The sequence below is a fragment of the Limulus polyphemus genome, unplaced genomic scaffold (genome assembly GCF_000517525.1).
Source record: "Limulus polyphemus unplaced genomic scaffold, Limulus_polyphemus-2.1.2 Scaffold19, whole genome shotgun sequence".
Lineage (NCBI taxonomy): Eukaryota > Metazoa > Arthropoda > Merostomata > Xiphosura > Limulidae > Limulus > Limulus polyphemus.
Genome location: NW_013665629.1, coordinates 362,281 through 378,264, shown reverse-complemented (window position 1 = coordinate 378,264; position 15,984 = coordinate 362,281). Strand labels below are relative to the sequence as shown.

Sequence of the window (15,984 nt, the reverse complement as noted above, 5' to 3'; positions counted from 1 at the left end):
AAAATACCTTTAAATGTAATTTAATCGATGATTTTATACCTTTTCTCTGGGAGTGTTTTTTTTTTATTATCTCAAAACGATTTTCTAGTCACAGATATTTACAACATAAATGTAGAGTAAATAGCTACCTCTGCTCTGAATTATTTTTCTTATAAAAAAGCACACCATTTCTCAAGCCTTTCATGGGCATCTGGGCCTTAGGTCAGGCTTTACATGCCAGTGTGATGAGATACTCTCGATGGTTAAAAGATGATAGTCGCAGATTAAATCATATCAAGTAAGAGATATGTTAAATGTAAATTTAGTCTTAGAACGTATTACTAATTATTTCTGTTAGCAAAATTTAAAAGTTATCACATATTGTTTAAAGGAAAACCCAATCAACCAAAATCACAGTATGTAAAATAAGACTTTAAAATCATTCAGAAATTAAAATGAAAATTACCTTTTTTATGCACATCCACGGCTCTTATAAGCTACTGTACGAATAATGGACAAATAGAGGCAAGATAAGGAACTAAGTGTCATTTATCATTCAAGTACAGCATTTATGAGATAAATTATACACTTAATATTTAACTACAAAATAAAATTATTTCACCAATTCTATGTAGTTTTTTGTTTTTCCATCTACAAAGCGATAAAAAATGTATCTTTTTTTTAACAAAGGTACCTTTAATATTACTGTTGCTGGTCAAGAAATAAAGAGACAAAATAGATTATAATACTTCTCGTCTCATCGTTCACTTAATATTTAATCCAAACAAAGAGTAAGTTCATGGAAGATTATATGTATATGTGTGTGTGTGTGTGTTTGTTAACACAAAAGCATTTTTTTTAAAACAGCTGAAAAAGCTAGATTTGGCCACTTGGTGTGGAAGATGGATCATTCTGCTCACCTTCAACCCATGTGCCAGACATGGGTTCTGATTCCATTTTAACCTCTTGTACATTAATAGATTTGTCTGTGGGCTGTTCTTCAGAATGAGAGGTTGTGTTTGAGGACTGATTCAATAACGTTTTCTGGTCTCGTACAATTGATTCATTTTGTGAAGCTTTATCCTCATTCTGCTCTTTTAGCAAATTTAGCTCTTCTGTTATTGCTGCATCAGATACTTTAACTTCTTCAATTAACTGCTGAAGATCTTTTAAAACATTTGAATGGGTTACGGACTTATTGGAAACCGTTTGCTCTTCCGAAAGAACTTCAGGAAAAGCTGTCCCTTCAGTGGCTTCAATATTATCACAGGAAGCTCTGGGCCTAATTGATTGCTCTTCATCCAGTAATGGCTGTAGTGATGCACTTGTATTTAAAGATGTACACTCTGCTTCTTGTAATTCCACAAAATGTTCAGCTTGTTGAGTTTCTATATTTTCTACTGATTTTTCTGTTTCGAAAGGAATTGTTATATTCTCAATAGCATTATCGGTACTACATTTTGATTTCGAATCTTCTTCAACAAGCCTTGTTGTAAATGTATAAGGAGCACACTCACTACTGGCAAACTGTGTAGAACTGTCCGGAATACTTTGTGGTTCCAGTTTATTCAAAATATCTATAGAATCTTCCAAAACACTGGTGGTATCAGACAGAGAGTTCGGTTTATATATTTCTTTATGTTCATCAGAAATTAGAGTAGGATCTTTTTCAGTTTCTACTGTTTCATCTACTATGATCATGGCTTTTTCGAATGACTTTTGAGGTGCAGAATAAACACTAGTTTGATTGACATCAGTATGTAATACATGTTGTTCTTGATGTGCCATTACATCATCTGTATCTTCTTGAAAGCTTTCTGTACCTGTGATTTTCAAAGGCACGACAATAGGAATTTCCTCAGATGTGTCAATATTGGATACTTGGGATTGGCTCACGCTGTTTATATCAAACACGCCAACTTCAGTACTGGAGGTATCATTTCGGTCTTGCTTATCCAATAAACTAGTCATATCAACTATAGCTTCTTTCTGTGGAGGCATGATAGGATGACCTAACAGAGCATCGTCTTCTTGCAACTTGGGCGTGGTCTCAGTTACTTCACATACCTGTTGTGTAGGAAGTTGAATATCAGTGGTATCTTCATATTCTTGTGATTCCAATCCAAACGTTGAAGTTATTTTGGTATAGCTTGTTGTGCTTGTTTGCTGTTGTTTGTTTTGTTCTGTTCCTAGTTCACTCCCTTCATCTGTAGCAGAAAGATATATTTTTGGCTCTGAATGGCTTTCTATAAAACTTTGAAGCTGGTCAAACTCACTGATTAGCAATTTGTCTGTTGATTCAAAGTTATCATTCTGGCTTTCCCTTGCACTATGTTCAGTGTTTAAATGTTTCTGTAATTCTTCCTGACACTTATCTTCTGTTAGAAAACCTTCTTCTTCCTTATACTCCGATTCTTGATCTTCACCTTGTTGAGTTTTATCTAATACAATGTGTGGGTGTTCGTGTTTCATTTCCCGACGTACTTTATAACCACGAAATGCAGCTTGAATACGTATAGCGGCCTTATCTTCCTCCAAAGAATCTTGTGTGTCCTCTTTATTGTCCATAAACTTTAGATGATCCTCAAGCTGAGGATATTCTTCAGGCTTTGGCTCGTCTAGAGATTCCGGGCTGATTTCATCTAAATTGATTACATTTACTCTTTCGTCTTCCTTCAGTATTATTTCTGCATGTTTATCTTTCCTGAGTTCTTTTTCAGCTTCTATATCACCTGTTTCTGTAAAATCATGTAGAAGCTCAATTTTTGTGTCATTTAGAACATTTTCACTTCGTTGTGCAAAATCTGAATGTTCGTAGTTGACTTTATTCTCTAAGTACTGCTTTCTTGCAATGAATCCACGAAAAGCTGACTGGATTTTTACTGCAGCATCCTCTTCTTCGGGAGTGTGTGGTCCACTATAGTCTGGTAAGTCTTCTGTTTTAGGAATGTCTAAAGAATAATGAAATACAGAACATTTCATTTTAGGGATTATAATATAAAATACTTGTTTCACAGACAACAACAGTAATAAAATGTATAATAATGGTTATGTGTGTGATTTTATAAGCAGCATTAAAGTATAAATAGTCCATTTTAACCAGATTACCAGTTATATAATTGGAAAAAGGAGTATTCTGACAAGTAATAATGTCGAACAATGATTATATTCTAACAGGCTATTAAGTGTTGTCACTCACCTAAAGTCATCTCGTTCGTTGACCCCTTGGGATCAACAGTGTGTGTGCTTTCATTAACATTAAGGGTTGGCATATCCAACTGAATTTGTTCTTGTTCAGTCACAATCTGAGTATCATAAGGATCTACTCCACTATCTTCTCTATCCTCATATAATGGGATTTCTTCGTTAATTTGATCTACTTTAACAGTATCGCCCACTTTCAGTTCTTCAGCCGTGGATTTGTCGACATATTCAACTCTCTTGATCTCCATCTGTTGCTCCTTGAAAGTATCAGTAAACTCCATCTTTTCTTCTGTTTGATTCAGAACTTCCATATCCGAAGTCGAAAGGTATTCAGTTAACATCTGACTTTCAGTAATATTGCTCTTTTTATCCTCCATTTTCATTTTTTGAATTCCGTCAGTCGTACTTGTGATTGTTGAAGTAGTCGATATAGATTCAGGGAAAGAAGATGATGGCGTGGCTTCTTCTGTGACACGGGGATCAGAAATCTCAATAGATTTTGATTCTATTTCGTGTTCACATTTATCTTCTTCTTCTGCCTGGAAAAGGATCGTTTCCTTGTTTTCAGAAGCTTCATCTGAGGTTAACTCCTGAAACTGTAGTGAGATGGACTTGTCCTCGCTTATAGCTTGACTAGTAGGCAGATCGCTAAGTGGGTCTACCCATTCATAATCATCATCCGTCGTCTCACTTGGTAGAATATTCTTTTGTTCTTGAAGAGTTTTAGACTCACTTTTGAGCTGTTTTTCCTACGATAAACAAACAAACCTGAGTTTCAGAAGCAGTTTCCTAAAAACAAATCTTACCATCATAGTATTTTTGGCTTTTTGTAGACATACCTTGTAAATATATTACATAATTAAAACACTTCATCATAAGTTGAGCACAATATTCAAAAACCTGCATCTGTTACCAGAATAAGTTATTAATATAACGTTTATCAAGAAACTGATATTTTGAATATATTTATTTTCTGTTGTTTATAACGAGTGGTGGCGTTTGTGAATAAACGTAAATATAAGCTGGACAGAGTTTGGTGTGGTTGGAATTTTGCGCAAAGCTACACGAGGGCTATCTGCGCTAGCCGTTTCTAATTTAGTAGTGAAAGACTAGAGGGAAGCACCCACCGCCAACTCTTGGGCTACTCTTTTACCAACGAATAGTGGTATTGACCTTCACATTATACCGCCCACACGGCTGAAAGGGCGAGCATGTTTGGTGAGATGGGGATTCGAACCCTGGACCCTCAGATTGCGAGTCGAGTGCCTTAACCACCTGACCATGCCGGGCCATTAAATTGGACATAAAAAATCTAACAACAACTCCCAGCTCTAAAATCTATTTATTGTTTGTTTTGTTGAATTTCGCGCGTGGCTACACGAAGGCTATCTGTACTAGCAGTCCTTAATTATGAAATGATAGGTAGAGGGAAAGCAGCTGTTAACAGAGTGCTTAGACTTGTGGTATTTTTGATTTGTGCTTAATAACTTGTGTTTTACCTGCTGCTCTTTCAACAGTGTCCCAGGATCTACCACGTCTGTCTTTTCTTGTGTTTCAGAGTTAACGCCTGTTATAACAGGAGTGTAAGATGGCTGTGGAATTTCCTTTGAAAGTTCTTCTATTTCTGGGACAGTAGTTGATTGTGGTGCTTCTATCAGAGTCTCCGTTGTTTCAAATTTAACATCATCGCTTGTGGGAAGGGTTGATGTTGATTGAGGGGGCTCCTTAGCTGTTTCACTGCTAATAGTTGGCGCAGTTGTACCTGTTGGTTCCACTACCACATCGGACGTATCTTTATTTTCAAAATTTGTTTCAGTTGAAATTGTTTTATTTTCTTTATCCTCTTTTTGGGTTCCCCCATGTTCAGAATCTGGAACAGTTAAGGAGATGGTAGGAGTTGATTGTAGTACATCTGGTGACTTTTCTTCATATTTTGGAGCATCTTGTGTTTCTGGAGAAGCAATGACTCCTGGAACAGTATCTACATTTACTTCCTCCTTGAGAAGTTCCTTTAAGAGAAAAATGCAAATAAAATTGTATATCCTTACAGCATTCTAACTACATCAAGTAGTTATTGATATTTATGTGGCAAATTTGATGTTGTGCAATGATATTCAAAATGTTTCTAAAATATATGGTCCATAAGAATATTAAATACATATTCATTACACATTACATTTTTATCAATACTGTCAATATTAAGATTAAAAATTCATTGTTTCAAAATTTTATACTAGGTTTTAAGGTTTTAACTGCTTTGATTAGATCCATCTATATGAATTTCAAATGTAGAAACGGTATTACATAAAGTTGCAATAATATCTTCGTGTCCATGACTATATAGTCATTAGACAGTATTTTTTATAGCTCCACCTTTTAGAATATAATGGAGAAATACAACGAATTGAAACGGATGTGTATTCTTAAGATGATATTGACTTTTAAAAGAGAATGAAAAAAATATATAATGTATATAAAATATATTTTTTTGCCCTTGCAATAATGAATACTGTCGTTAATTATCTCAACTAATGCAGTTCGCTTTTAACCATTTTATTATATTTTTTTAAGCTTTTCTTATTACATTTTCAACGCGGTAATATGATTTCTGCTTTAACGGGCAAATTTAATAAATACAATGTTCACCTACATGTTTTCTTGGACACCTTCAAACTGAGTTGCTCGTTCACCTTAGATATATCAGATTAGCATTATTTTTGTTTTATGCTAAATAATTTTTGCAATTTCATTCCAAATCACTGGTAATTTCAAAGTTTTAAACAATCAGAATAAAATAAGAATTTCAGTTAACAGAAACATAAAGATTAATTTATGTACGACGTTTTTAGTGGAATTTTCTCACCACAATGAACCTATATATATATATATATATATGAATTGAAGAATTCGTAGCATTGGTACTAATATTTTATTTCTATAAGTTATTCAGCAAACAAGCCGTTTAAGGCCCTAAAATGAATATAAATTCATATCTATAAATCGATTCATTGTTTGTCACTGAGGTATACCATTTGCAAGCCATTATTCACTTATGGACATATATACAGTGTAAAGTTTACCGAAATAATATTAATGCAATACTTTTGCTATTTTATCATACTTATCTACAGCAATATGTTTTTGTTTATGTTTCTACGTATGAAATAACTTTTACGAAACTAAGTAGGCCCACCTTTTCCTTTCAAAACATGTGTCTGCTTCTTACTTCAACCTGTGATGTAAGTTTTCTATCAACCGTTTCGGTAACTTACAATCGGTAACTATTTAATATGTAAATTGTGATTTAGCGGATATTATATTGTAAGTGAGTGGAGGAGCTAGTTAGCTCTAAGGAACGAGTATCATGGTTCACATTAAGTTTTTCTCTGAAATGGAAATTTAAAAATAACTTTTTATATTATTTGCATTCCCTATAATGAAAATCAAGGTGTCGTACACGAGATTGTGAATGATGTTTGCCCATAGCCGCAACACAAAGGATGTGATTCTTAAAATCTTCTTAATTTATCTAAACATTATTTGTATTTGAATTTACGCTGATACACAAACGAACCTGCTACCACTTTAGTAGAGATCAAACCATACTTTGAAAACCTTAAGTTTTACGAATTTGTAAAAATATGTGTATGTTTTATTAGCTGAATAGCAACTCCACGTCCATTAAAATACCTTTGTTTCTGGTTTTTCTGTACTTATCAACTCTTCTTCAGCAGAAATTGGCTTTTCGTTCTTTTCTTCATCCTCAGGAGTTTGTTGTTCGGAGCCTGTAGTTTAAACATGTGGACACTTGTAATATTCAAATATTAGTCACTTCCTCGACAAAGTTAACAATACATATAATGACTCTTTATACATTCAGTGCGATGTTTTGGCCTTAGTGCTAATATATAGAAAAGATATATATATATATATTAATCAGATTTCTAATTAGGTCAACATTTATCAGATTTCTTACTAGGTCAACATTTAAACAGTCTTCTATGAAAGAAGAACTTAAGTAAAAACATGGTGATCGTTTTCTTCACAAGAAAACAATTATCCTAACATTACCGTATACTTCGTAGTTCAGTGCTGCTTTGGTATTGATATGTCATTGTGAATGTGAATGAATTATTTTATGATTGCTTTGGAGTAAGAAGCTTTTATTGCACACAATGATAAATTATAAATTTAACGTATTATGAGTAAGGTTACAAAAGTCCAACAACAAGTGTGATAATATCCGAAATTTGTTTTATTCTATATCTATGTTCGAAGATTCGAGAATAGATCAAGAAAATGGTCATGCTTATTTGATGTGAAGAACTATGTAGTATCCAATGACACTTTTTTTTTCACTTCACCTATCTAGTGTATAGGTTTTTCTCATAGTGAATACAAAGCACGTTCACACCAACAATATGTTTGATACTTTTCATTGTCATATTGGTCCAGCTTATCTCTCTTTGGTTAGCTTATGTTCAGGGTTACTGATGAGGAGTGGAATTCTCCGAAACTAGCATAACCCAATAACACACGTTGATCCAAGTGTAGATTGAACTGGACCTCCCTTGAACTTAGGCTTCGGAATTAAACAGTTTTCGGAATACTAAGTTTATTTATTATAGTTATTCATGGTTATTTGCAAGCTAGGTCACTTCTGTTCATCGGATACAAATATTAATGGTTTGATGCATCACATGAGTTTTTAATTACAACAGTTTCTCCTAATATATTTAAGAAATTAACCATTTAAAATTGAGTATAATGCTTTATCTGCGCATCCAGGACTGTGAAGTTTGGAACTTCCCATGTCGGGAGCTTTAAATCAATGTCTGCCTGCAAAGTATTTGTTGATTTTATGTTTTTATGACATCTTTTAGTATGTTGTTCAGAGGTAAATGGTTTTGTCGTTAGATTTGATACTAAGAATATGGCATACGTACATGTTCATGATAAATACAGTTTTGAGAGTTCGGATGCACTTTCAAAAGTGGAGATAATATTTCAACAGCTGAGAGAAAGAAAATACGACACTCCTCGGCTTTGTTATAGCCAGCTGTGTTGTTTTCATGCGTTTACCGATAAGCAGCAAGATACAGGTGAAAATGGCTTGGCTAGCTGATGCACGTACTCACCACAACAATGAAGATAGATATCTAGTTCAGTTGGTAAAAGGATCAAATAAGATGTGAATTATGTAGATAAGTAACATTTTTGGTTACATCCAAATGAAGGCTAAATATGCTGTAAAAATCCCCAAAACCATTATCTAGTGTCACTCAGGAATTTTTATATGTAGAAGCAATGTGTTAAAAACCATACGAATGTAGAAAACACTGATAGAGAGTAACAACAGGGCAGATGGATATATATATAGTTTGGAGACGGCTAGAATGGGTTAGAAAGAAACTTTATTGCTAATGTACAACGCTGTACATTTGTAAAAAGTTTTTCACTACCCATTCAAGCCGTCTCCAAACTTTATTTTCTAAAAAATGGGTTCTTCGTCACCAAATTTGAATCCATTACGGTACACACACATTTTTTGTTACACACACACACAAATCTCTTTGTTCTAATGGTAACGTTAATATCAAGTGTATTACCTATGCTAATGTATACTTTCTGCTGCGTTTGTAACACTAAATTGGAACTTGCAACCAGAACAACGCCTTATGCACACCTTGTAGCTAAACGGCTAGGTTAGAGACCTTTAGGATTAAAGTATATTCGTCCCTAATTTTCCCATTGACCAGATAGAAGGCACCTGGTCAGCAGCACCCGTTTTCACAAAAGCTTTTTGAATTGAATAACTGTACTAACTGTCGCATTTTATTGCCCACGGCTGAAAGTGTGAAGTGTTTAGTGTCATTCAATCTCGAACCCAGGACCCTTCGATCTTCAGTTAGACACGTTAACCACAAGGCCACTCCTATAGCCAGAGGTATTTTATGTTTTCATTCTACGAGATAAATTTATATCTTAAAATATAATTTTATGTGAATGAGTCACTTGTAAAGATATTGTTTAAATAAAAAAACAAAAAATGTTAAACGAAAAAATTTAACCGTTATTTTCCCATGCTGATTTTGACGAAAGCTTTTCCCAAAATGAGCTTTCTGCAGTATCTACAGCAGATATAATTAAGAAAAAATTAGTAATGATAATAATTTCATGTATATGCTAATTAATCAGCTTAACTTGGCTGAACATCCTACTGTTAACCAACCAAGAACCGTGTAATCAATCCGCTAGTCATGTGATCGAGTGGAACAACAGTAAGATCTTTGGTATGCCTTATGGTGACCTAGATCTTCACTTTATGTGACCTTGTAGTATACTAACAGTTCATTTATGTAATATTTCCAGCAAAAGTATGGTACTCACAAAGTATTTTTTACTTGCTTGGTTAATTCAAGCTATATGTTTAAATGAAAATGAACGATATTATCTCATGTAATCTGTGATGTTCACTACTATGCTTAAATGTCAAAAACCCATATTTTAACAAACATTTACTGAAATTATGTAAATAGACGTTATCTTCCTTCCATTATTATACATTTAGAAATTTAATTCTATTGAACATTTCCATTATGGATTTGCAAAACAGAGATATTAATTTAATTTCTTAAATTCTGACTAAAACATGCTATTGTAATAATAAAATATGCCTATAAGATTTTTGAGGCATTACAAACGTTCATAACTTTATGAAGAAATAAGAGCCATACACTTTAAGAAGATAATAATGAGCACTCAGATCAGTTATTACACAGTGTTGATATTTTCAGCGAGGAGATGATAATAGTTATGAATTACTTGAATAAATACAAATTGAGTTCTACTTAATGTGGGCAACATGTATAAAACTCGAAGAGGTACTTAAAATAGATATTGAGTTATGAACATAAATAGAAAAAGTGAAAGACAGATTAAAAAGATAAGACGACACAGATCACGTAACGACATAATCGTTCTTCATTGGTCCTGCCAAGATAATGTCAGACTTGTCGCAGAACACAAGATAATTACCAAATACTTTTTTAAGAAAAACAAAAGTCAGTAGTGGGATTGACCGTCACATTATAACGCCCCCACGGCTGAAAGGGCGAGCATGTTTGGTGGGACGGGGATTCGAACCCGCAACCCTCACATTGCGAGTCAAGCGCCCTAACATATATATATTTACAGATATTATTACGAATACAGAAATCGAACTGTTATAAAAGACTTCGTAATAACCGTTTTCCGTAAGAGACCTCATCTATAATTCAAAAATAATTGAGGTTTAATTCTAAACAGATTTTGCATTCAATCTTGTTAATATTTCTCAAGGATAGTTCTAATTTTAAACACAGTTCGTGTATCTTTGCGCGAAATTCAAAACAAATTAATAAAAAAAAGGCTTTAACAGCATAAGTCAATGATGGCAAAAAGGGTTTTAACAGCACCAGTGAATAATGGCAAAAAAGGTTTTAACAGCACAAATCAAAATAAGCACATAAAATTCTATATCAAAAACCTTCAAAGAACTGAGTAAATCTATAGACCCTGTAATTATATCTGCTATTGTGCGGCTATATAATGTGAAGAACTGAATATGACCAATGACACTGTTTTTTCACTTCATCTATCCAGTGTATAGGTTTTTCTCATAGTGCATACAATGCACGTTCACACCAACAGTATGTTTGAACATAGATATATATGTGGTTTCGGATATCCATATATATACGTGTGTGCTTGTGCGGAGCATGGTTTTAAGCTGTCATCTCAGTATATTTTAAACTTAAATTTGAATGGTAAATAGATACATACATATGTATTTGTGTGTATGTGTATATTATACTTTCCACTCTATGTTACTTGTATATTCAAACATAGAACACGAACTTGTTCTTACAATTTCACTCTTACGTTATTATAGAACACATATTCGACTCGTTAATTATTTTTCGTTACTGGAAAGGGAAACGCGTGTGAAAAGTAAAGCTGATAGCTAATAAACCTAATATCTAACTGTTCATTAAAATATTAGGAACTGTAAATACCCAATACGAAGCACTCGTACGAAACGTTTGTAAGTCAGTTACTGTAAAATGTGCAGTTCCAAAATTACATATTAATCTAGTTCATTATGTTCCATTCAGTTACAAAAATATCGTAAAATATAATATATTCTCAATACATAAAAAAAATTCGTGGTCTTTGTCACACACACATACTAGGCGTAGTTAAAGCTTTCATAATTTTTAAAGCAAACAACGACGAGGTTCCATTCGTGTACATTTTGAGATATATTAGTACAAGCAATGTGATTTCGGGATTTATACATATATATATATATAGTAAGCGTTGTCATTAATTCCTTACACACACACCCCTACGTGCCTCAGTGTTAAAGCTGTGGGTTTCTAACACAAAAATTGGGGGTCGATACATACGGTGGGCACAGCGCAGATCTCCAATAAAGTCGGTGTATTGTTAGCTTTAAGTACTGTTTAATGCGATCGTTCCAGTAAAATTCAATCCCACTTTAGAGTCGGCATTTACGTTCAAATTGGGGGAGTGATTCAACAAAGAAAAGCCTTCTAAAATGCACTTGTAATAGAAATATTATTAATCACCTCAGTTATCACTTACCTTCTTTTACGAGGTACGATCCAAAATGGAAGAGCGACTGAACGCAGCCCATTTTCATAAGATAATCTATTGGCTACCAGACGTAGATTAAGCTTTACACCTATTTCAAACACATTGTTATTCCGTAATGTTTCAATCTCTGAACTTTATATCTTCCAATTTATCAGTTTTACAAAGGAATTTCCAAAGCAATAACCAACACAGAGAGTCACAATTAGTATGAAAAATACAGGTCCGGTAATGCAGGAGATCACAGTGTATATGGGGAAACCAGGTATAATCACTGATAACACATATAGTCACATTAAATATGGGGAAAAGCAGGCTCTAATGCGTGAAGAATCACAGTGGATATGAAGAAACAGATATGTGGTAATCCAGAGACACAATGCATAGTGGATAAATTTAGATGCGATAACAATGCGAAATCATGAATATTAATAATCTTTATTAAATGTATAACGGATTATGATCACGTTTCTTGAGACACTGACTTTGCTTCCTAAGTACTGCAGTTTTCTACATTTGTTTGTTTCGATGTAAAATATCCAGGACTAATTTTATAAATGTAATAATGAGTGAAATACGAACTTTGGAACTTTTTACAACAGGACTAATACTGTTTCGGTTATATTTCTTTTAGCTCACAAAGGAACACATAAAGATTCTGCCCTGTTGTGGTTTGCCTAAAATACATGGATGATAAAGGATGATGATGAACAATTACGGACTAAATTACACGTCATGACTCCATATTGTTGTAATAACTTTTCTCAGCTGGACTTGAAGCATTAACGCTAAACGATATCAGGGCAATTTAGAGCTTGTGGTGACACTTTGAACACCCCTGAGGCAATTTTATCAGAACAGTTATCTTAGAGTGACTTGTCCCTCGAGACGCTCTTGGACTAAAACCAACCAGTTGTTTCTCAAAGACACGTCCTGTACTTGAAAGCTATTTCGCTTCAGTTGCTATCCTCTTTGTATGCTTCCACCGTAGTGTGTAACGTAAGTTCTTAAGGGCTCCGATGGCTTTTTTCTTTTATTATTATTATACAACCCCAAATAATAATAAAATTCCTAGACGTGATTAGTAACGGGCGAGCGATTGCAAAACACTGTCTCAACAAGCACAGACAACAACTTTTCAGAAAAGATAATACAATAAAAGTGAACTATTATTTTCCGCTACATAAAGAATTTCCTTCTATAAGACCTTAGCATCCCACCCGCAAACGGAAAATGTTGAGCTTGGCTAGTCTTACCAGCGACCGACTTTCAACTATATACACATCGGCTATTCTGAGACATGTTGAGGAGGTTACGTCATTGGATGCACTGTTAAAATAATCTTTACAAATCGTTCTACACAGGTAGTCTAGCTGTCAAATATCCTTAAGTTTCACACTCAACTCTTCCTATTTTTGTATATATAAAACTTGATTAAGTGTAATTATTCTTTACTTAGAGTACACTCAAACAGACCCCAGACAAAAAACTATGAATAACATTCAGCATACCAAACACAGAGACGAAACTATACTTTTACTAAGATGGCAAAGACGAAACCCAGTATTGCTGACGAATGTTGAGCTATAAATATCAACGAGTTAATTTCTAGCTGTGAGTCTTCGTAGGAGCACAGCTGACATGACAGGGAATTCCTGGATAATTTTCTCTCAGTTTGTCTTTGTGTGTGAGAGAACCGATGATAAGGCTTGCTTTTTTTATCTTATACACAACACTCTTTCATTAGCAATCTTATCTGTGGGCTTTTTTCTTGAAAAAGGGGTGATATAACATATTTTCTTATGAAAAAAGAAAACAAAAGAACAATATTAATAATGTGGACGATTAATTAAGGAAAATAATATTTTTAGAGAGTTTCTTAATGAATTGTTATTAACGCATCCACATAACGTGCTTTATAATCGTTCTCTTAAGAACCGTATCTTACGCGAAGCTCATTCTAGTCTTATCACACAACTTATATTGTTTCAAGGACACAAAGATTATTTTGATATAGGAGAGTACACGTGACATCTCCTCTCTAACCAAACTTTGATATATTTATACATATAACATTATGATGCAGTCTTCCTGCTTTACATTTGCTCCATTGAATATATTAAATACCAGATTTAGATAGATTGAAACCTTAAACCTTAAAATAGAACAAAACAACGTATAATACTGTTCAGAATCCCATTTGTTAAAAGGAATTAAGAAACGAGATCTGAGATCTCTAGAATCTCTGTTGATTTAAGACATGCATGATATGAGATAGTTTTTTTATATTCATGTCACTTAATATTTACCCCTCACTTCACCAGTTTCTTAACCAGTAGGTAGGTGGGTATCATTTATCTATGTGGATTAGACGTGGCCTAGAAGATAGCATGCCGAGCTGCTGAGCAGAACATCCAAGGATAAAACCATGATATGCTGTTGAACATACAGCTTCAGAGATATTCAGCTGTGAGTGTATTACAGAAGTGACGACAATTAATCCCACTATTTAGTTAAATGCAGTTAAGTAGATGTATGAAGCTTCTCATTGGTTGTCCCTCTTTTGATCAGCATCTCTAAATTTAAGACGGTTATGCCTGAACCTTGGAGTCTTTGACCTGGCTATTTAATCCATGTGTCGCATAACTTAGCATTCAAGTTAAAAGTACCAAAGTATGTTGTTTTATTTTATTGTATCTTTAATTAAAATGCTCATTCTATTTGTGTTCAGAATTTAAGGATAATTTAGCAAAGGAAAATACTTATTAAAGATTTATTTTTTTTGTGCAATATAAATATTATCTAATACTTCACTAAGATAACACTTACCAAGTTTTAAATGTTGTCGAAAGGGAATAGAAAAATCTTATATGGATTATTTTATAAGAATGTTCAAGTATTTCGCAGAAATTTAAACAAGAGAGCTAGCTAGCTGTAAGAAACGAGTTTATTTTCCCACTTGATAAATGTAATTTTGAGAGGTGCGCTGACAAATGAACTGGAAAGAGAACTTTCAAGACATAGGATTGGAAATATTTTTAGAGGAGGAAGGTCTGGAATGCACAATCTTTAACTAGTAACTTATTGACTTATATATACTTCTACAGTATAACATTAGGCAGAAAAAGAGCTAACATAGGCAAAGCTTACACTTTTTTTATTCAACGACAATATGAACAAAGATAAAATTAACGCTAACTGTCAAAATTATGGAAACGTTATATTACAAGAATGTTAAACCTGAGATAAGGTCAGCTGTTATGTACAACAATGAATGGCTGTAATTATATTATTACTGAAAACGTGTCTTGATTTAGTAAAGAATTAAGTGTTAAGAAGTCTATTCTGCTGTTTCGTCACACCCTCTAGCTAAAGATCCATGATTAAACGCTGATTTTTTGAGACAACTTACAATGCGATAAACGAGTTTTAACAGCTCCCCTCCACAACAATCCCTTACTAAACAACATACATTTGGCGATGGAATAGAAAGGAACACGATATCAACAAGCAGACCATAACTTGTTGCTATTTTTGTCACTTTTTCTCAGTTTTTCTGAATCATAAAAGGCATTTAAAATATTAAGATGAAATCTAAGCAAGCAGATCAAAACAATGATACAAGTAGCACAACAGAGCAGAAGGAAGGGTAGTCGGAAGCTTGAAAGTATTGTACAGTCAAAGTATGTTAAAGGAAAACATTTAATTCCTTATTTGTGAAGACCTTTTCCTCTCCAAAACGTGAATTTCAGTGAATAAAATATGACGTAGAGGTCTAATCTATTATTTGATTTTCTACTTCCGCTGCAGTAGACCAGTTTGCTGAATTCACAACTCATCAGCGCTGCTTGAGAGAGCGAAACAAATAAACTAAGTAGGCCTCATATAAAGTATTTTAGATTATTAATGGTGAGCAAAGTACTATACGTCAAAAACCAAATAAAGTCAAATAAATACTTGGCAAACTCTCTGAAAACCTCTGCTCAAACCAAATAATAATAACAATAATAAGGTCTAGAAAGTAAAACTTAATAAAACCAAAGCTACGAAAAGGATTAGCTGCGAATAATTGTTCCTAATTTTAAGCTGACTGACTACACAGAAGGCAATTAATCAACAGCACCCCCCGTCAACTCTTGGATT

The 15,984-nt window shown here is 33.7% G+C and overlaps 1 protein-coding gene across 1 annotated transcript in view; it reads right to left on the bottom strand.

The window, feature by feature from the left end:
• Positions 1 to 510: 510 nt before the first annotated feature.
• The window catches only part of LOC106457874, a 40,390-nt gene continuing 24,916 nt past the window's right edge, over positions 511 to 15,984 (bottom strand). The window contains exons 2-5 of the mRNA XM_013917341.2: positions 6,874 to 6,968; positions 4,683 to 5,192; positions 3,179 to 3,932; positions 511 to 2,930 (exon numbers count right to left, since the gene is read on the bottom strand). Of these exons, the coding sequence (XP_013772795.1) occupies positions 856 to 2,930; positions 3,179 to 3,932; positions 4,683 to 5,192; positions 6,874 to 6,968 (3,434 nt within the window). The 3' untranslated portion in view covers positions 511 to 855. The remainder of the gene's footprint in view (positions 2,931 to 3,178; positions 3,933 to 4,682; positions 5,193 to 6,873; positions 6,969 to 15,984) is intronic.